Consider the following 22,820-nt stretch of genomic DNA (forward strand, 5'->3'; position numbering starts at 1 on the left):
TTCATCTACTGAGGGGCATCTGGGTTGGTTCCATATCTTAGCTATGGTAAATAATGCTGCAATAAACATAGTTGTGCTGGTAGCCTTAGTGTGGTAATACACAAAATTTTATACAAATCTATTTCCTTCAGAAGTTTATTACATGTTTGCATTAAAATTCAAGATAGTGTGAAAAACTCTAGAAACTTGAGGTTGTTTCCTGCCATTCTAAATTACCATTGATAAGACACATCCAGTCTTTATTTTAACTACAGTATTCAAACATTAAAAATGTTCTTAACATAATCTCACAATTTCTTGATGTTAACATTTGAATTTTCCCAACAAAACAACCAATAAACTGGTCAGATGTCATTCCATTACTATTTGTAATTGATAAAAAGCTTTTTCATACCTGATACCACCTTTGTTTTGGTCAGATACAATTTTAACTCAAATACACGATAGTGCACTCACAAATAAACATTTAATTTACAAAGAAACATCTAGTCCAATACTAGCAAAAGATCATAGATAATAACATTTTCATTTTTGTACATGAGAATATAGTTGCTCAAAGAGATTTGGAAACTTGTTTCCAGTGACATACCGACTTGCGACGAACACAGGATTCCAAACTAGATCCTATCTACTCATTTCATTCATAAATGCCTTTAACACTTATTGGGATCTGCACACTTGATTGGGTATTTTTTAATGTGAAGCAGATTTTTATTTTTTACACATTTAGACTTAATATACCATTTAAAAGAATAAGTCAGATTGCTTTCCTGTACTCTAAATGGAGTTGGGGGACACATTCCAGCAACATACATACACATACACTCACATGCACATATACTCATATATACACATATGGAGAGAGAGAAATCTTTTACTGAAGGTATACAATAAATGCTAACTTTCCTTTCTTGGGGTGACTGATATGAGGAGTATTTGTAGCATGGTGGAAGGTATAAAACATAGAAACATAAATAGTCATAAAATCATTTCTTTCCTATGAGTGCCCAAAAGTGTGCTAAAGTGGTTGCACTGATTATCCTTCCATTCTTCTTAAGTATTTGAAAGCCCATACTGTTGACCATTCTTTACTATTGCTGTCCTGCCCTCAAGAACCTGAGAAACCATCCAGGAAATAATTCAGGCATGTAAACAGTTAATATTAGGTTGTAAGTATTAAATGATATCGAAAGGTGGGCATTCGCTCCAGGGAAGATGGAATCTGTCAGGCCTGATTGTCTGGATGATTTAATCAAGGTCAGATAAGGATTGGCAGGATTTCTGGAATGTCCCAGATTCACTGTCCACCTTCTTCTTTCTTCTCAACAGTTCTACAAGGTCACCTTTGGACAAGAAAGGAATAGCTTTTCTTGCTGCCTAGTTTCCCTTTGGATTTCACCAAAATGATGCTATCTTCCTATTCCATAGAATCTTGGGGGAGAGTCTCTCTATCTTTTGGAATCTCTCAGTGACTTACATGGGAAGATTGTCAGTAGTACCGGATGTTCTCACATTAACTGTCTACAGGCATAGACACTCCCTGGGTAGATTGTCAGAACTTGAGCACAGGAAGGGATAGTAAAAGAGCAGATAACAACCTATGCTACAAGGGTAAGGGCCTGAAATGGTCTTTTCTAGAGTAATTTTAAAATTATTTTTGTGAGCACTGCATTGACTATATTTAGCCCCTCTATATACCATGTTTCTCTGTAGCCACCACCATCTCCACCACCATAACCACTCACCATTCCCATTGCCACTCCTACCACCACCTCTACCTTGGTTGGGCCTTTTCTCCTTGAGACATGAAGATGCAATGAAGCCATTGAGTCATGATGCACAGAGATAGGACAGAGGGGGAACAATATTGGAACAGGAACAGAACGTAAAACTTACTATAGATTCCCTGAGGTTTTTCATTAAGGGTTCCTTGAGTTGAGGATATTTATCTTTTCTATGCATCACTTTTTTTCTAACTTAACTGATTAAAAATTTATAGTGTTTGCTCAAAGTATAGACTCCTGAAAGATTCTGATACATAATGTCTGGAGTAAGACTTGCAAGTCTTACTTTTGAATAGATTCTCAAGTGATTCCTATAGGGAAACACCTAATGAATCAAACTATGGTCTACCTCACAAACCTGGCAAGTACCTTGGAGATGTCCTAGCTCAATGCTTGTGTTTATCTAGTGAGTAAGAGGAGGAAGGGGGTGGGAGGGCTGGGAAGGTATCTCAGTGGTAGAGTACTTGCCTTTCATGCATGAGGCCTTGGGTTCAATTCCTCAGCACCACATAAGCAGAAAATGCTGTTAGTGGCATTCTGACTCAAGTCATAGAGCACTAACCTTGAGATGAAGAGCTGAGGGACAGTACCCAGGCCCAGAGTTCAGGCCCCATGACCGACAAAAAAAAAAAAAAGAAAACGAAAGAGGAGGAAGGCAGAGACATAAAGTAGGAAAGATTCTACTGCCATTTTAGTGGCAGTACTTGAAGAAGAAGTTTCCCTGTACCTTCTTTCCTCACACAGTGTTGTCTTCTAATTAGACATACCATGTTGCTAATATTCAAAGATAACATTTAATAACTCTTCCAATAGTATACATGGTTTAGATGATCCTAAAAACTTAAATCTCTAGTTAGTTCTTTTCTCCATTTTGTCATCTTCATTGTCTATGTAAATGAGTACAGCTTTCTTAGATGAAGAGCTATCATTTGTAATCTATGATAACTCGAAAATTCAATTCAATTTGGTATAGATATTTAAGCTATTTCTCAGCCATATTATTAGAAACAGGACAAAGTGTTTTTATTTTTATATTTTAAAATTTCTAAAAATGAATAATAATACACTGAATTTTATTCACTCCAGTTCACCTTGATTCATTTAATGAAGCCAGACAATCAGGAATGAATAAGCTGGAAGTAACTACTTATTTTGGTCAGGTAGCAAAGCTCTTCTTCAAAGCAACTGGATTTCCCCCACCTCCTTTCCTCCCTCTATTTTCCTCCCTCCCTCCCTCCCTCCCTCCCTCCCTTCCTTGCTTCCTTCCTTCCTTCCTTCCTTCTATATGAGGCCAGTTAAAAAGATTCAACTTGTTTGGGGCAAACTTCATATCACCTAGTTTACCACTGCAGCTTAATTAAATAACATAGTCAGAATCTACCTGACAAAGAATTGGGGGAAAATGTCACTTTTTTATTTTGCAAAAGATATAATTTTAGGCCATACTATGTATTTTTTATTGGTAGTGATTCATACTTTCTCCTTTTACTAAATAAAAAATATTTTGCTAAATATTTAAAAAGTTATTTTAAAAGTATTCCTTAAAATTTAGAGTGTATGGAAGGTATGATTTGGAAACACACAGTATTTAGAAAATAATATGAAACTTTTTCTAATTTTCTACATTTATCAAAATCTAAGTGTATAGACAAAAATATATTCAGACTGAACAGCATGAACTATATATTATTGGGCCTCTTGAACTACAAGTTGTATGCATATCAGAGTTTCGTTTTGTCTACAGGTCAATAGACATATGAATTGCCTTTCTCTTCTTCAACCTCCCCTAACTTCTCTTTCCCAATAATAAGAAGAATATGAAATTCATTTAAAATAAAAGGATAAATGTTGAATATGGAAAAATTGGATTAAAGTTAACAATTCTTAATATATATTTAAAGCATTTTTTTGCATTCTTAATTTTCTTCAACATCAGTGCATTATGTTCTACTTTATCGGATTGAGATATGGCTAGACAATTTTATTTTTTTGGATTTTACTTTTCAAGTGGGTTTGGAAGTACTAATAACCCTGGAGATGTTAGCTGGCTCTCCAACTTTTAATCTTCAGTATAAACAATTTAAGCTAAGTTTTCCAAAATTAATATTAATTTAAACCATCTGTCCACCATCTGCTAATGTGAGATGCAAAACCAGAGTTTCTTTGTGATCTTTAATCAGACAGTTAGGAAAACACATATACATTTGGAAAATGAATTTAAATTTCCTAACAAAGGAAATCTTCTGAAAAGTTATTTTGAAAGCAGTGTATTCTTGGAGGGAAATTAACTTTGGCCCCATTGTGATTTTATGCAAATAAATGCCAAGTGTCAACAAGCATGTTGCTTAGTTCACAAAGACCAAAAGGTAGAAGTTATATTTTTCTATATTTTCAAGAGAGAAGAAAACACTGTCAAAAGCTACTTTGAAATATTCATTTAAGGAATTTCAGGGTTTACATTTGTCCAAAATATAGATGTCAAAATGGGGCTCATATCTGTAGAAACACCGTAGAAAATCATTCTTTTGCCTTACATTGGAAATGGGTCTTACATTTTAAATGCCTACCTTGCCAATTATTTCATTCAGTTCTTTATTAAGGAGCTGACTTATTATTTTTAATTCTATCATTTTTGTATAAGCTGTACATAATCCTTTACTAAGTCAATGGTCACTCCCCTTCCTTCAAAATTACCTTTAAAAAGGTAAAGCTACATAATTCAAAATATGGTGACAAATCTACCTTTTCACCTGATGTTTTATATATAAGAAATTTTACATTTGGATCATTATAAATTGAATATTGATATTTTCAGGTCTAATATTTGGTGTCATACAGTGATATAGCCATGAGAATCCAGGATACCTATTTGACTACTCAGAACACAAATTCCAATCAATAAATATGAGACAGTTTAATCTTCAAGTTGTTTTTCTATAATTATAAAATTTTAGTCTCTGTGTTTTGTTGTTTGGGAGATTTCTTTTTATTCTCAAGTTGAAATGATTTGTTAGGAGAGTAGAATATGAGCCAACTTTCTATTTTAAGAGGATGAGCACCTTTACATTCTTCCCCTTCTTATTAGGGAGATTTCCCTAGTTGCTGACAATGATGTACAGTAGACTTTTGCTGGAGTGACATCTAGGGAAAATGATGCTGCTGCACCACCACACAAAACCAATTAGAGAACTATTTTCTACGACAGGTCACGAATTTCTGTGGTTTCTCATGAAAAGATGTAGCTTTTAATTTCTTTATTAAGATGACACTCATGTCCCTTGAGACTCTGGAGAATGACAATCATTTGCTCATCATACAAGAATGTACAGTCACTGAAGTTACATTGTGGGACAAGAGTAGAAGACTTTGCTCTTAATTTTCAAAATGAGCTACTTGGCAAACATTATTAGTACTGTGTCCATTAACAGGGTTTCTTTTATTTTATGGATTCTATTGAAAATATTTTTATTATTCAAATATTATATGCACAAAAATTATGTAGACGAACATTCACAGACATGGAGTTCGATTCCAAATCTCCATTTCAACCACATATATTATTCTGTACACTCATGTTGAAGCTCAGCCCACAGAAATGAGATATAAGGTGGCCACTGCTTCCTACAGAGTAACAAATAGGATCTGCCTAACAAACGTGAAGCTCAGCATTGTCGTTCTTATTCTTAATACCCTGTGTACATGTTATCTAAAGATGTGTCATAATCAGCATATTTCCTTCCCTTCCCTCCCTCCCTTCCTTCCTCCCTCCCTCCCTCCCTTCCTTCTTTCCTTCCTTCCTTCTTTCTTTCCTTCCTTCCTTCCTTCCTTCCTTCCTTCCTTCTTTCCTTCCTTCCTTCCTTCCTGAACTACCACTTGAGCCACAGCTCCATGTCCAGCTTTTTGTTAATTGGAGATAAAAATTTCACAGAGTCTCCTGAACATGCTGGCTTAGAATCAACGATAAGCCTCAGATCTTAGCCTCCTGATTAGCCAGGATTGTAGCATGAGCAACCATTGCCTGGCTCATTATCAGCATTATTTGACAGGAGTTTACTTAAACTCTAATCAGAACCTACAGTGCTTACTTAGTTGTAGTTTCCTCCTGTTGAGTTTATAAATATACAATAGTGAGATTTTTTTTAGAAACTAAAAATTCAGCAAACTTCTCAGAATTTAAGATGGAAAATGTCAGCAGAAATTTCTTGATTCTGAAAGTGAATAGTTATTCAAACCTTTTGCAAGTTTCTGCTGAATCAACATGTGTAATTTTTTAAATAATGCATCAATAGGGGAAATGATGAAAAATTCTATTATTTTTATACTGTCATTATAAACATGAGATTAAATATTGTGAGAGTGGATATTGTTTAAAATAAAGAATATTGTTTTGGTATTATGCAGCAAAAAGTTCATTTAGAAAAGACAAACTAATGATGTCTTTTATTTGTATTATAGTATTTCAACAGCTCTAAGGTATCAGAAAATTTTTCCATTAAAACATATATCATGAATCAAACAATGCTTAGCTCTGGACTAAATATTGACACTAGAGGAGCCCACAGAATAATGAAATAAGAATGTGAATTAGCAATAAGTCCACAGTATTAAATGCAATGATAGTAAGAGTAATTGGACTCTCCAAAAGAGGCACCAAAGATTGAGCCAAGAAAGGCTCTGAGGAAGAAGTACTATGCAACTATGGTTAGAGAAGATGATTATAAGTCAGTCAGGTAAAATAGTTACTGCAGAAAGAACTAAAAGAGAAAACCTAGATATGCAAGGGCTATGGTAGGTGAGGAGGAAACTTCCATAACATGGTGTCTTCATGGTAAACACAAGACAAGTAGTAAGAAGAGAAGGGACTGGAGAGGTAGGTGAAGACTGGATCTAATTTGTTTTTTTTAAGATAGATATTTTTCCATTTCCAATTTTCTGAACTTAGAGTATATGCAGTTATTGTTGAAGAGACTTGCTAGCTGCCAAGCAAAAGAGTAAGATGTGAGAAAATGAATACTATATCTTCATGGGAGAATTAATCCTGTTGATAAGGTCATCCATATTTTTAAAAACAAACATTATGTTAAAATGGTAACATTGAAATTAATTCATTACATGTACAAAAGTTTGCTTCTGACCCTCAGCAAAGTATTCATAAGCAGAAGACATTATCTCTAGGAATATATCAAAAGTTCCAAAAATGGTTAGAAGATAAAAGGTACAAGTGGTTGAGCTGAGAAAGAGGCATACATAAAGATTGCTTGCATAAAGACTTCTCAGAGATCATGGAGGAACCAGACAATCAATGGTAAAGAGAGTCAAAAAAGCAATAACATGTTTCACGAAGAAACAAGAGATTGGTGAGAAGCCAAAGTCTAGCTAGTCAGATGGGCTGGGAATCACTTCAGTAAGGCAGAAGGCTGGTTCACATAAGAGGGTTTTCAGGGGATACCTTATCTCTTAAAATACCAGAGAGCTGCAACACTTGTGAAATATCTTGATGCAAAAGGTAGGAAAACGGAATGAAAAATAATTAGAAGAAGAACATATGAGAAGCTTGTGTGTGGGTATAACCTAAAGATAAAAGTCCCAAGATGAAAAAAAAACATGAAGGTATGTGGATGAAAAGAATGAATTATGATGCAGCAGGAAGAAAGGGTCATGGGACACATCATTGGTTGTCTGGAATGTTTTCAAGTTAAAGAAAAAGATTAAGAATAGTTGATGTGAGGCAAATTACATCTGTAGTTATTTATTATCTAGTGAAGGAAAGGAAAGTGAGTAAATAATTTTACCATCTTTCTGCCCTCCCACTGATGACACCTAATCAGAAGTCAAAGGGCAAAGGTACGTTAGTCTATAGAGGTCAGTTTTGGAGGTTGTTTTAACTTAATATACATTTTAAATTAAAGAAAGGAATAGCTAGCACAAGTACAAAGGAGTCTGTTGATATAGGAGTCTGTGAGCAAAGATGGCCCTAATCTACTCTTTCTGTCTTCCCATATAAGCTCCTGTGTACAGTGCCTCTGCCATTCCTCCAAGAATAGGCAGAGTCTGTTTCCCTGCTCTTGAATTTGGGTTGCTCTGATTTGCTCTAACTCATTGGATATGGGAAAACATTTGAAATTTTTACTTCTGAGCCTAGACTGGGAGAATCTTTTCAGTTTCTCCTCTTTCATCTTCAAAACACTAACTGCTAGTTAAGGGAGTGCCTGAGAATGAAAGACAACATGAATGAGGAAGTGCAGCTATCATCAAGATGTTCTTGGACCCCCCAGCTCCATTACAACAACCAAACCACTCAAGCCATACAAGTGACTCAGGAAATATTAGCTGTTTGGTTCTTTGTTAAAGCTATTAAATTTAGGGCAGATTTGTTATGCAGCAATAGATAGTTGTCATAGCTGGCCTCAGAAGAGGATGAACTAAGACTATTTTGGTAAATATTTTCACTGATATCTGAAGCACAATGAAGAAGCTAGCATGAAAATAAGCATTCCAGATTAGCATTTGATACTAAGGATTTAAGAACTGAATATGTAGAACATAGATTTGTTTTTCTTTAGGTGAAACATTTCTATATAGGCCAATAATAGTGGCACATGAATTTATGCTCATTTATGAACATGAATTTATGTAAAAAAAACCCACCAAAGTGGAAGGGAAATAAAATTCTGAAACAAGGATACAGGTTGACCCATTGTAACAATGAGATGTACAAGATACTATGTTGAAAATGAACTTTACAACTTGTTGGAGGGGGGGAGGGAGAAGTTGGGGAGGTGGGGAGGGCAGGGATGGTAGGGGAAAAACAAAGGCGGGGGTAAAAATGCTCAATAGGAAATGTACTCACTACCTTATTCATGTAACAGTAACACAGTATCTTTATAATAAAAAATATATTAAAAACAACAACCCCAAAAACCACAAAAGAATAACATAAAAGGGTCTATTTACATTCGGGTCTACTTTTTGTTGATAATGAATTCTGTAAATCATGAATTTAAAATAAAGCCAAGCCAGGCAATGGTATCTCACAGCTATAATTTTAAGTATTCAGGAGGTTGAGATCCAAAGAATTAATGCTCAAAGTCAAGCCTGAGGATCAATGGATAGAACTGAAGACCTAGAAATGAACCCACAGACAGACTATAGCCACCAATCTTTGATAAGGGAGCCAAAAACACAGGATGGAAGAATGACAGCCTTTTCAACAAACGGTGCTGGCAGACTGGCTATACACTTCCAGAAAACTGAAGTTAGATCCTTATATATTATACTGAACCAGAATCAATTCCAAATGAATCAAAGACCTCAATGTAAGACCAGATACCCAAAAAATATTACAAGAAGGGATAGGGGAAACACTAGGGCTCCTAGACACAGGTTGAAAGTTCCTAAATAAAGATCCAGAATCACAATAAATCGAATCAAGGCTGGATAAATATGACTGCATTAAACTGAACAGTTTCTGCAAGGCAAAGAACATAGCTAGCAACATAAATAGAAAACCCATAGAATGGGAAAAGATCTTTACTAGCTATACATCAGACAAGGGACTCAATTAAAATTTACTTAGAGCTCAAAAAGTTAAACCCACCATAACTAAATCCTCAAAGAAACAACAACTCCATCAATAAGTGGGCTAAAGACTTGGAGAACCAAAGAGGAAATAAGAATGGCCAATAGACACATGAAGAAATGCTCAACATCTCTGGCCATAAAAGAAATGCAAATCTAAACAACATTGAGAACCTTACCCCAGCTAGAATGTCCATTATCAAGAAAACTAATAACATGCTGGTGGTGTTGTAGCCAAAAGGGAACACTACTACACTGTTGATGGGAATGTAAACTTGTTCCATTACTATGAAAAACAGTGTGGAAGCTCCTCAAAAGACTAAACATAGAGCTGCCCTATGACCCAGTAATCCCATTCCTAGGCATTTACCCAAATGAACACAAACCAGCCCTCACTGAAGTCACATTCACACACTGCAGCATTATTTACCATAGCTAAGATAAGGAAACAATCAGATGCCCCTCAGTGGATGAATGGATAAAGAAAATGTAGTATATATACACGATGGAATTCTATGATTCCATCAGAAAGGATGGCATTGCCTTATTCATAAGAAAATGGAAAGACTTGGAGAAAATTATATTAACAAAAAATACACGCTGCATGTATTCCCTCATTTATAATAAGTTGAATATGTCTACAGGTTAACCCAATGGGTAGTAAAAGACAAATAACTACATTTGGGCATGATCAATTACACAGCACTCTAAGCATTTGCACACTAAAAACAAAGGAGATTATTCTTTTGGGAGGTTCACAATGGCTCAATAGCTACCTGCTTATGACCATATAAAATGACGCTTTTTGAAATGAACTCTAAGAAACTGAAACAAGAGGGTTTTTTTGTATTGTACTGTTTGCAGTTATTTCTTTTTTTTCTTTTTTCTCCTTTAGTTTATTCCCTGGTGTCACTGATTTGATTTCAGTACCCTTTGTCTTGTATATAGGTTTATCTGATTTGAGGAAGGGAAGGGGAACCACAGAAATGGTGGGCCAAAGAATGAACCAATTCAACAGTGATACTCATTAGATACTATGTTGAAAATGAACTATGCAACTTGGGGGAGGCCTAAGAAGGGGGGAAAGTGGGAGAAAATGAGGGAGAGGATAATACTGTTCAAAAAGAAATGCACTCATCACCTTATTTATATAACTGTAACCCCTCTGTACATCACCTGTACAATAAAATTTAAATTAAAAATAGTCAAAATAAAATAAAATAAAAAAGAAGATTCCAGAATTGCATTTTAACATGACAATCACTGTAATAAAAATCATGGCAGTATTTTGTATTAGCTCTACAGATACAACAATGTTATTAAAAATTACACATTTTGTCTGAAGAGAATAGACATTAAAGAACAACTGTACTTAAATATGTATTTAAGTACCTGCAATGAGAAGAGTGAAAATATCACCATATTGCTTTTGAAGAGTTTTCAGGAATCCTATGGGATCTTTCTGGAATTTTAGACTCACTCCCAAATAAGGAAGCCAGCCTTTTATTAATGGAGGATCTCCAGGTTGCCTAGTTAAAAAAAGGAAAGAAAAGAAAGTAAAATAAAAAAATAAACCATTATTATTTTAATACATCTAGAGCTGATTCAGTCCATTAAGTCAATTGCATCATTTCTACTTTTTTCAGTTGTTTTTATATAATCATAAACTTCCCTCCTTCCCTCCTTCCCTCCTTCATACTAGACTTAAACTCAAGGCCTCTGGCTCCTGATTAGCTTTTTCACTAAGCCTCATACTCTACCACTTGAGACACAGCTCCACTTCTGGCCTTTTGGTGGTTAACTGGGGATAAGAGTCTCATGTTCTTTTCTTCCCAGGGTGTCTTCAAACTGCAATCCTCAGATCTCAGCCTTCTGAGTAGCTAGGATTATAGACATAAACCACCAGCTACAACCTCTTACTTCACATTCAATTTTCCATCAGAATAACCATAGGTGCCTATAGACCTGAGGTGGCTAAGACTGTTAGCCCAATAGCCTCCTCTCTCATAGCTTATCATGCTTTTTCCCTGAGCAACCTTAAGCCATTTTAGTATATGTGGCAAATGATTAGCCTCGACCCCCTAATCTGAGATGGCACTCCTTTGGAATAGCTATAACGATATAAAGCAGCAAGATCCCCTAAACCTCACAGGTCATATGGGTCACCTAAGAGGGCATCCTTTGGGGCAACTATAACCATATAAGGCAGCAAAATCCCCCAAATCAGAGGTTATAAAAGTCACCGAGGCACTCCTCTCTTGTGAGAAGGGGGTCATGCTGGTCCCTCTACTGGCAGTGAAACTTTACTTTGTTCTTTGCACCTGGATGTCTGTGTGGCTTTCTGGCAAAGTCTAATTTACTCTAACAAAGACTAAGAGTAAGCGCCTAATATGATGTGTTCTATGACACTGTCAGTTTGGTTTAATGCTAATTAAAAATAGGTTATCTACATTGATCAAGTTGCAACATCTTTGTTCAATGACATAAAGATTAAAAAAACAAAGTATTCATGAAGAGAAATGTTATCTACCTGATTTTGGGATGTTTGAAAATCATTTTATAAATGTCACTAATATGTTTAATCAGTAAGTTCCAAAGTTAGTTTGGACTAACATTTTTGGTTGCCTACTAGGTGCTGGACAAGGTGCTATAATGCTACGCCTGATCTAAGATGTGGTGAAACTAGCACAAATATATCTGTATATGCAAACCCAGTAAAAACAATTATGTCTGTTGGGGCTGGGAAGGTGGCTCAGTGGTAGAGGCATGAGGCCTTGGGTTCGATTCCTCAGCACCACATAAGCAGAAAAAGCTAGAACTGGTGGCTCAAGTGGTAGGGTGCTAGCCTTGAGCTGAAGAGGTGAGGGACAGTGCTCAGGACCAGAGTTCAGGCCCCTTGACCGACAAAAACAAAAAAAATAAAAAAATTAAAAACAAGAGAAAAAAATTAGTCTGATTTAAACTCTAACCTATCCATAAGCATTTAGGTCTTTCCACAAATAAAATAATTTTTTCAATCATATTGTTTTACATTAAAGCTCTAAGTCCTGGTGTCTTTATTGCTTCCTTTCCTGGGATCCCATCTAGTAAAATATTTCTGTTGGTCCCTGTATTCTCTATCTGCTTGTTAAGTTAGTTTCTTCTAGATTGGAGTTCATCAAGCTGCAAATGGTCAAAGAAATGGAGCCTGTAGAAACTGTCCTCTGGAATTTTACAGTGATCCTATCTTCCTAAAAGACCCCGGAGGATCCCAGACTGCCATACTCTCAGCAGGAGTTAGTGTGGAACAGTCACAGGCCCTGTTCCCGAATGGTGGTTAAGATTTTCATCAGACATTTGAAAATGAAAAAGAAAGGGGAACGGTAGGTAAATAGGGATTAAAAAATGGCAGGCATAATACATGGTGAAGTAAGGAGGCTGAGTCTAAGCAATCTCCTGCTGCCTACTGCTGGGTGGAGGGAATTTTGAACTCAGTGCTAAAAAGTCTAGAGGTAAGAGGCCATTCATTGAATGCAGATGCCCAGCTCAAGGTGAGCAAGGAGTGCTCTGCTTCAGAGAAATGCAGATACCATAGCTTTAGGAAAGCATTGCATAGAAAATGTTCTGATTCTGCCTTAAGTAACTCCTTAAATGGATTGAATCACCAGCCTCTGAGTAGCCTTTAAGTATACCCCTATATGGAAGGGTATACTAGCCTCCCTAGCTGGAAAGTTCTGCTGGTACTTGAGTATCTTCATATAAGGTCTGGCGTCTTGCCTTCATGGTGGGAGAAGGTGAATACTCCCCTCCCAGGTGATGGGAAGTAGCTGAATCCCTGGAGGAAGGGGCAGAGACTTGGCTGATAGGTTACTGACCCTGTTACTCCAGTACCTGTGATTGGGAGTTCTGAGACTCTGCCCCTGATCTGACCCTATTTAGACCCAGACCAGCTCGGACACCATAATGCCATGACACATGTCTTTGTGTTTGTGTCCTGTCTCCTGTCTTCTGTCTCCTCTGTCTTCTCTGGTCACCATGGCATTCCAGTTCAGCTCTCCATTGGAGCTGAATTGATTTGTTGGTATCATTTTTGTTCTTTCTTTCCTCTCTAGCTTTCATGGCTCAGTTTCCTAACAACACGAAGTGTACTTGCTGGCTGCTATCCTTGAGACAAGAGTCTATGCAGTCAGTGGCCTTTTAATAAAGACTCCAAGATTTGACCTCTCAAAATGTGGCTTCTTCATTTTCTCGTCATATAATATAGGCAGATAACACATAACCAGATCATAGTGATTCTTACCCCCATAGTCACTCAAGCTTCTGTTCAAATGCTTCTTCCTATAACGCCTTGGTGTCCACTCAACCAATGAAAAGAACCTGAAGTAATCTAGCTGGAGGAATGCACTGTGGGGTTGGAAGTTTTTGAACTTCTACTAAAGTGAGTTCAATACACAAAATCAAAAGGGTTTTTCGTGACAAGTTATATTAAAAATTATTATGTACTTTTTCAAACTAGATGGTATCTTGAGGACTCTACTGCAATCTCTCATTTTTTTAGGCAAGAGATCTCTGAGATGTCAATGAATTTGTCTACTGTCACGAAACTTGTTAGGGGCAAGGTGTACACCCCTAAGTTATGCTTTGTACATTTTGGGATCGTTTGTTAGTCAATCCTTGAATCTGGTAAGAAAAACAAAACCAAAACCAAAAAAGCCCAACTTCTATCAAAGCAGCTCCTTGCCTGAACTGACAGACACATTCACAAACACTGTGCCCTGTGTGAATCTTTGAGCTCTTGCTGTGCTCTGGGTGTTAGGTGTCAGATGGTTTAGTAAGGCTCTTTGTTATCAGATATTAATTAGTCTGGAATTTCATATTCAAAAGAAGAACTATCGACCTTAAGAAATATCTTATTCTATCCAGAGAAATGAAAACCTCAATACTGAATTGGAGGTAGAGAGAGTGGTAGAGTAAGTCTTTAACTAGACTTGCATGAAATTCTGGATTAAATCCCCAGCACAGAGAGTGAAGGAGGCAAGGAAGCCAGGAGGGAGGGAGGAAGAAAGAATAGAAGGAGAGAGAATAATAGTGAGACAATTAAGGAGAGAAAGAATGAGACAGACCTTCACATTACTTTTGATATATTCTTTAAAAAAATTTCTAGTGAAGCACATATGAATAAGATAGCTGATTAAATTTCACAACTAATATGACTTTTTAAAATACTTTGTTATCTTTAATTATACAAATGAGTTTCCATTAAACAAAGCAGTTTATGAATGCAATGTGTCTTTATCAGTGTCATCCCTTTCAAAATTCTCACCCCTCCCTCCCAGTCCACCCCTAATAATGTGACTTTTTAAAACAAATGAAACATTTCCTGAAGTACTATGAATTAAAAAACAAGCTTCATTTTAGTAAGTGATCCCAAAAAACTTGTACTTCACAATTTCTTCTTTGTCACTTTTTTTTGGTGAACTTAATCTGACTTAAAGTAAAACACTAAAAAACACAAGCCGTTTTTATACTAGAAAAGATTAAAACAAATATTTACAAAACATTGCTCTTCTAATCCATCTGTGAGATGGCTTATCCTACATGCAATCCATTCTGATTAATCACAAGATACGACTATTTCTGATCTAATCAAAGATCAAGATTATGATCTTCCCAGCACGGACTTTTATGTAGCTGGATTAACCCTATCAGAAGCTTTTCTTTTTCCTTAATCCTATGTGGTAGAATTAAACTAAAAATAAAATAAAATCTTTCAGGGGGAAAACCTCAAATGCATTAGAAGTCAGGGAATATTTCATTTTCTCTTTTTAATTTATTAACTATATGCTGACATTTCAATACATGTAATTACACATAGGGGAAAAAAACACTGCCTAGAAATGTGTAACTTCTTCTTAATGCATTGTCCTGTCATTTTCTTTTCTTTCAATTTTATTTTTTAAGACAGGGTTTCTTTTTGTAGCCTAGGCTATTCTGGATCCCAGATCCTTCTGCCTCTACCTTCCAAATACCAGATAACAGTCATGAACCACCAAGCCTAGGTATCGTATTACTTTATTTTAATACAGCCTTAAACAATCAAGACTTACTTTTCAAAGGAAATGTAAGTACACCAAGAAAGCACTGTAATACTTCATTTTATATCTAAAGATTAAACAGAAGGGAAAACACATATAACTCCAGAGCAGGATCCACAAGTTAGAAACTGTCAGAGCCCACACACTATCTGTTCATGATCCTTGTAAATTTACAAGTGATCTATTTCACAAAATTTCCTCTTAAAATATTAATTCTCTTTCTTGTGTTTGGCTTAATGTCGCATAAATATTACATTGTGATAAGGATTGAGAAAGGCTTTCTGCCATCTTCTAATATGACGAATGTCATCCTCTATGCCATCATTTGGTCAAAACTAATATTTATTGTGGGACTTCCACTGGGGGAAGACTAAGTTTCAGCAATTCAGGGAAATACCAACATTCAGTGTTGGGGAAGTACATTAGGAAGCCATTTGATTGCTACAATGATGAGAGGGTCATCATTTCTTACAGCTGTGTTTACTTTGGCAGCAGGAAGCTAAAGACAACTAAATACTATGTTACAACTCTGTAGAGTTTGAGGGGAAAACGGAGTGCTAGTTCAACTTATGACCCATCAAAGATAGATAATGCAAATCTATTTTTATAAAAATTATTTAAGGAGGAAATATATCACCAGAAAGACCCAGAAATGACTGTTGACTCATGGTACAGTACAAATACTCCTGTTATTTCCTCTTATGTTGTATGATTTCAAACATGAACTACTAATTTCTCAGTACTGAGAATATAGGATGTTTGGTACTTGTTCTGAATAATCAGCTCCCAAAACAAAAAGGAAATAGGTACTAAACTTATGACGGAGAGTTAAAGAACAAAACAGAACAACTACAGACTATTCCCTCTTTTAATTGCACCTAAACAATAAACAGTTCTTCAAAACTCATTAGTATTTAAGGGAGTAGAGACACATGAATGACATTTTAAAAAATTGAGCTTACAAGTATTCTAAAAACTTAGGCCCAAATTTTATGCATACAACATTACATCTGCACTTGAAATGTCTTCCACAGACATTGTAGGACACATCTTTATATCTATGCAAAATGTCAAGTACAGTCCAAATTTATCTGGAAGTAAATATGGAAGAACTCAAATATATAGAATGGATATAAAATATAAGAGATGTTTTAAGGACACGTTCCTTTAGTTAAAAAGAAGCACACTGGAAAGAGTGTGCTTCTTGGTTTGTCATAATATTTGAAGTTCATCTTATGACATACCTATAGTTAGAGCAGTTAAAAAACTTGGCTAGTGACTAGGCTAGTGACTATTGCTTATTGCTTCTCTAGACATTTGAAGCTCAGTACTTCCTATAGCAATCTACACTCATTCATTTCTTCTTTTTCTTTTTTTCCTGTAGTTATTCTAGGCTTTATTGTAACTTCTTGAATTATTGGTAAGAAGTCCTTATATGTGTGCAATAATTCAGGAAAAATAAAATGAAGCATTTATTATAAACCTTTGAAGACACTCAGTGAATGTTTATATTAGGCAGACTTCTATCTATAATTGTGAAGTGACAATGCTTTAATTTTCCTAATCAATGAAGAGTAAATCTTATTAAAATTTAAGAAACTACAGAACTGATGATCATTATAGTATCTAATTACAATACACACTTTGTAAGAAACTTTGTTGTTAAGCAAGGCACTTTGGGAAATTGTTTTACTTCTCTTTCACCTCCTTTAGAAGCAACTTCATTGGAAAAGAAATTTTTTCCCCCTAATGTCACATAGAACTTAATTCTTGAAATATTTTCAATCATCCACTCTTTCTGGGCTCCAGTGAGGGTATGGACTACCTATAAATATTCTACCAATTATTAGTAATCAAGAATTGTCTGAGTTTCTATATACGAGGGAGAACATATCTCCTTGTAGGGCTATTTGGTGGAATGAAAATGTAAACATTTGGTGGAATATAAACTTAAAGAGAACAGTCTGGGAGACTTTGTCTCAAGATATCACCAGTCATCCATTTTTGGGTGTTAAGATTTAAGGGGCTTTGGTCAGTGGTACCTTCTATAATAGGACATGAATACATTGTTTTTGCCTTTGAGGACTATTTTTATTGCTTATTATATATATATATATATACATATATAAACATAACGTCTCTTATCTTGGGTCGGCTGATGTGTTCTTATGATTAAATTGAGGTTATAGCATATTGAAAAAAATCTTAAGAAGTGATATTTTCTTTCCAGTGCCTGGCTGTTTTATCTACTGAGGAAATATTATTTTAGTGTTTAAAATGCAATCTCCATAATAATCTATTTCTAAAAAGTATTAGGGGCAAAACATACACATTACAAATGGATCAAAATCTGATTCTAGAGATGTATACTTAACATTCCTTAAGCAGAAGAATTAAAAATCACCCTAAAATTTGCAATAAGACCAGCAGAACCCATCCTGCCTATATTATAGGGCAGATGAAGAGTGGCAGGCATTGTAAGACAGACCTTATAACTGTAGCAATTTTGGCACATGGCACTGCTCAGGGTTAGCAGGGCCCAGACAACATACTAATGAAGCAGGTAGCTTGCATGACAGCTGTCATGACAGCAGAAATGCCTTTATAACTGATGTACAGTTGGACAGTAACTTGTCCACATTCTTAATTGTTTCTTCAAGTTTCTGATCAAAGAAACTTGTGATTCAGAACACACAATCTCTAGTCCCTTTGAAAACCCTGGGGGAATATCCTAGTATATGGTAAATCATATATTTTTAGGACTCTCAATTCATATGTGGACCATAAATGATGTTAAATATTTGTTTACCAGAAGAATCAGACATCCGATAATCTCTTTTCAGGATGAACATTAATCCAACTCTGTCTAGAAAAATTATTCAATTCATTATCATAAGTAATCTCTATTGTACCCCGTGCTTAACCTTCATTTTTTCCCCCAGTCCTATAATCTTGCAAATCCACTGATGGTATGTGATCAGCATCTGGTGTTCACACAACCTCTGCCTCACAACAAATAAATGAAACATTCTTGGATAAAAATGGCACTTTCCAGGCTGCCAATGATGCAATGGTCTGCACTGTTGTGACTTCTGTATCCCTCTAGAAGAGTCCAGAATAGTAAATAGGACTTCTCGGAAGGTTTTGGCTCTATCAAGATGGCAATTGATTTTAAACTTGATCTCATTTAGAAAGTAGCAAAGGTATTCATTGATTAAGTACTTTTGGACAAGCTTTCAATGTAATTGCAGTGTGAAAATAAGCAACACTGAATGGTGACAAATTCTTCCATTACTGTCTGGGAATCAGAACAAAATCAATATGAAAGTGACTAAATATATCTTCACACTCAGAACAAAACTCTTCAAGCCATCGCCAGCTAAATTTTCAGTTCACCGGTGCCATTTTGTGATCCAAATAAAACTTGGTAGAAAATGCCTTGCAAACACGATTCAATTAGCAGATTTATACTAATGTCTTGGTTAAATGAACTTTGAAAATACTTCTTTGGATAAAAAAGCCAGAAACATGTTGTTGTTTTTGGTAAGCTAGAAGGGGTGTTCAGGTTAGCACCAATGTAAATGTTCTTTAAAATATCATTTAAGATGTAATTGAGTCTCAAGAAGTGAAACCACAGATGTGTCCACCACTGCAGGGTATTTATTCATAAATTTGGGAATTAGGACATAGTTCAAGTGTTCCTTTCTCCTATGCAACAGACTGACATGACTGCCTCCTGAGTAAACCTGGGCATGGAGGCAGACTGGATGACTAAGAACACAGCAGCCTCTTTGGTTTGGATCAATTAACTTAAGAGTTGCCTGTGTATTCCTTGGTAAAACTGATGACTATTATACCTATATTGAAATTGAATAAGTTGAGGAGGAGGCAACAATGCTTGATAAAAAAATGTACTCATTACCTTGCTCATGTAACTGTAACCCCTCTGTACAGTATTTTTACAATAAAAAACTTATGTAAAAAATTAAATATGGGGCTGGGAAGGTGGTTCAGTGGTAGAGCGCTTGCCTCGCATGCATGAGACCCTGGGTTCGATTCCTCAGCACCACATAAGCAAAAAAGAAAAAAGCTGGAAGTAGTGCTGTGGCTCAAGTGGTAGAGCCCTAGCCTTGAGCTGAAGAGCTGAGGGACAGTGCCCAGGCCCAGAGTTCAGGCCCCACAACCGGACCAAAAAAAAAAAATTAAATATGTTGATGAGTGCTGGGAAGGTGGCTCAGTGGTAGAGTGCTTGCCTCGCATGCATGAGACCCTACATTCTATTCCTCAGCACCACATAAGCAGAAAAAGCTGGAAGTGGCACTGTGGCTCAAGTGGTAGAGTGCTAGCTTTCAGCTGAAGGGCTGAGGGACAGTGCCCAGGCCTAGAGTTCAAGCCCCACAACTGGCAAAAAAAAAAAAATGTTGATGAATGTAAAGAACAAGTCAATGGCTTGGTACATGGTAAACACTTAAATATTAGCTGCTATATTAATTGTTGTTATCATTATCCCAACACCTCTACTTGAGATCATTTGAAATACAGACCTATTCATGGCTCTCTTTTGACTTCTCTCTCTGGAATGTTTTCAATACAGGTCAGTACTTTTTTCACATGGGGAAACACCTCCTTTATTTGTTAAATTCAGATTTTAGTTTGGAGCTTCTATTTACTATTTACAATTTACCACTCAGGAGATGGACTGCCTACTTTGGAAGAAGCTAAACCATTTCAGAATTTGTACTCTCTGGGTGAAGACACCCTGAGAGAAACAAAAATGACACCAGGGAGCACTACATTTAAAGAGAAAGGCAGGCAAAAAAAGTTGAAGTGGCCTCGATGATCTATCTAAAAGGCAAAATCAACTAATAATTGAGCATTATTTCAACTCCTTAATTAAAATAGAAAACCATGCAACTGAATTTGTTACTTCTGAGATATTCAATTGCTAATTTATTTTACAGATGGGATTAGATTCGACTCCACAGAAATGATACCAATTCCATTAACTCATCATTTCTTACATGTGATTAAATCATTTGATTTTGAAATGTTAAATCAAAAATTAAAACCCACAGTATTATGGAAACTAAATCACATTTGAAAACTAACCAAGATGGTGTTAGCAATGTCAATGATGTGTAAATGCATAGTCAAGTTATCAAATGTCATTTCTTCAACCCAAGTCCATGAAGAAATAAAATTCTTAATGCGGCAGGCTGACACTGAAATAACCAAACACAGCTTATTAGAACAATGGGAAAGCCACTTGAAGTTTCCCTCATTAGCTGAGATGGAAGGTTAATGAAAAGTTTGAAGTCTGAAGAAAACTTGCTTATAATATGCCAATTTATAACTGTATTGTAATGTTGGATAGACTTCTTTATAATCTAAATGGTTGTACAAAGGTGTTACCATTCAATGTGTGTTAGTAACATAACAAAAGCCATCATTACATTGCTTATAGGGCATTTAGCACTGGGAAAGACATTTTGTTCTAGTCATGAGATGGAGGGTTTTCCCAAAGACCAATACCTTACTTTGGCTGATGAGTTTTAGTTCCTGCCCACAAAGAGACTATGGTTACATCAGGAAATCTATCCTCACCAAGGCTGGAACATTAAACAGGAGAGACATAGCATCATTATTGTAGGTAAAAATCATTGACATTGCATATTATACAGTTCCATTAGCAATACCCTTTGACATATTGCAAATCTAATTCTTGCAATGTCCATTGTTTATATTCTTCCATTTCTTACACTCTCCCACTTATTTTGCCAGTGATTTTCCACATTTGTGCCATGATACTAATTTAAATCATACCTAATTACTTCTCTTTCATGTCTTCTTTCTTTTCTTAAAAAAATGGTTAATTCCCTTTAAGTAGTTGAACAAAGGGATTTCAATTCAACATGTCAGTTTATGAGTACAATGAACCTGGATACATGTCAAATGTTTCATAATTAGCATCATCTCTAAACCTACAGTTCCCCTCAATTTTCCTAGCCCTTATTTTTTATGTTCTCACTATTACTAATCTTTTTCAGTCCTCTATAATTTTTAAGTGGTCAGACACACAATTCTGCAATTTTCATGTAGTTTCTGTTTTTTTTTTTACAATATCCACTTTTTTAACTGTAATTTTCACAATTTCTTTTGTACTGTCTGATTATATCTTATAAAACTGCAATCTGTTCTTGTTTTATGAAAGCAACTTCTCTAATCTCTCTATGATGTCTAAGTATAGTTATTTGGGATTTGTCTTCTGTTGCCTGAATTTTCTATTTTCTCCAAATGCTCTTTCTGTTTATTGTTTTTTTCTTTTCATCATCCTTCACTTTCACATTTAAAAGGAGGTCATATATAGGAGAGAGGGAGCCTAGCCACTTTAAAGTCATTTTATCACCTTGTTACACTAATAAAGCTGGATGCTTTCATTTTAATTTGTGTTGCAGACTTTGAGAATAAAACAAGGTATACAAATGTATGTACTTGCATTTCCCACTAAGCATTTGAGTAACCAGTTCTCAATCTATGTTATGGTTTTTGACAATTACTATTATATTTTGATTTAAAAATTGAATTGATTTTTATTCCTGGAAAAAGGAGTCAGGACAAGGTGTTAGGTAAGATTGGAATTAAAAATCAAGGAGGAGGGAAAAGTGGTTTGTACAACAGTTACTTAAGATGTCAGTGACAATTCTAGGGTGAAATAAAGAATTTTCTTTTTCACAGCATTGTTCTCAAAGTTTCTATAACATGCGTGTAGGTGATATTGACTCTTTCTGAGTCTGGGAGGAATATTCCATGGTACACAAACCACATCTCAATAGACACGTGGAAAACATGAAGCATATTCTATGATTAATTTTGTTCCCATCTGCCCCAAAAGGCAGACAAGTAGCTTAATGTAAAATTTTATTTGGATTTCTAAGATTAGGTTAAAAAAAAAAGCCAGTATCACTCTATAGAACTTACAACATGTTAGATGCTTTTGGCAAATATGTTGAGATAAATTCATTTTAGATACTGTTATTAATTTTTGTATGATTTTATAAATAAAGAAATATCTTGGGCTGGGAAGGTGGCTCAGTGGTAGAGCGCTTGCCTTGCATGCACGAGGCCCTGGGTTCCATTTCTCAGCACCACATAAGCAGAAAAAAAAGCCAGAAGTGGCGCTGTGGCTCAAGTGGTAGAGTGCTAGCCTTGAGCTGAAGAGCTGAGAGAAGGGGCCCAGGCCCAGAGTTCAGGCCCCACGACCGGACCCCCCCCCAAAAAACCCCAAATATCTCTATTTTCATAGCTTCCAGTCCAAACTCTTTAATGATTTTGCTGAACAAAAACATTTCTACTGAATTCCATAAGTCGAACAGGATCCTGCAAC

At 35.8% G+C, this 22,820-nt stretch overlaps 1 protein-coding gene across 1 annotated transcript in view; it reads right to left on the reverse strand.

Moving 5' to 3' along the window:
• Positions 1-22,820, reverse strand: part of LOC105980438 (25-hydroxycholesterol 7-alpha-hydroxylase) — a 164,686-nt gene that overhangs the window by 19,895 nt on the left and 121,971 nt on the right. The window contains exon 2 of the mRNA XM_013009272.1: positions 10,755-10,891. Within this exon, the coding sequence (XP_012864726.1) occupies positions 10,755-10,891 (137 nt within the window). The remainder of the gene's footprint in view (positions 1-10,754; positions 10,892-22,820) is intronic.

This window comes from Dipodomys ordii, unplaced genomic scaffold (assembly GCF_000151885.1).
Source record: "Dipodomys ordii isolate 6190 unplaced genomic scaffold, Dord_2.0 Scaffold9, whole genome shotgun sequence".
NCBI lineage: Eukaryota > Metazoa > Chordata > Mammalia > Rodentia > Heteromyidae > Dipodomys > Dipodomys ordii.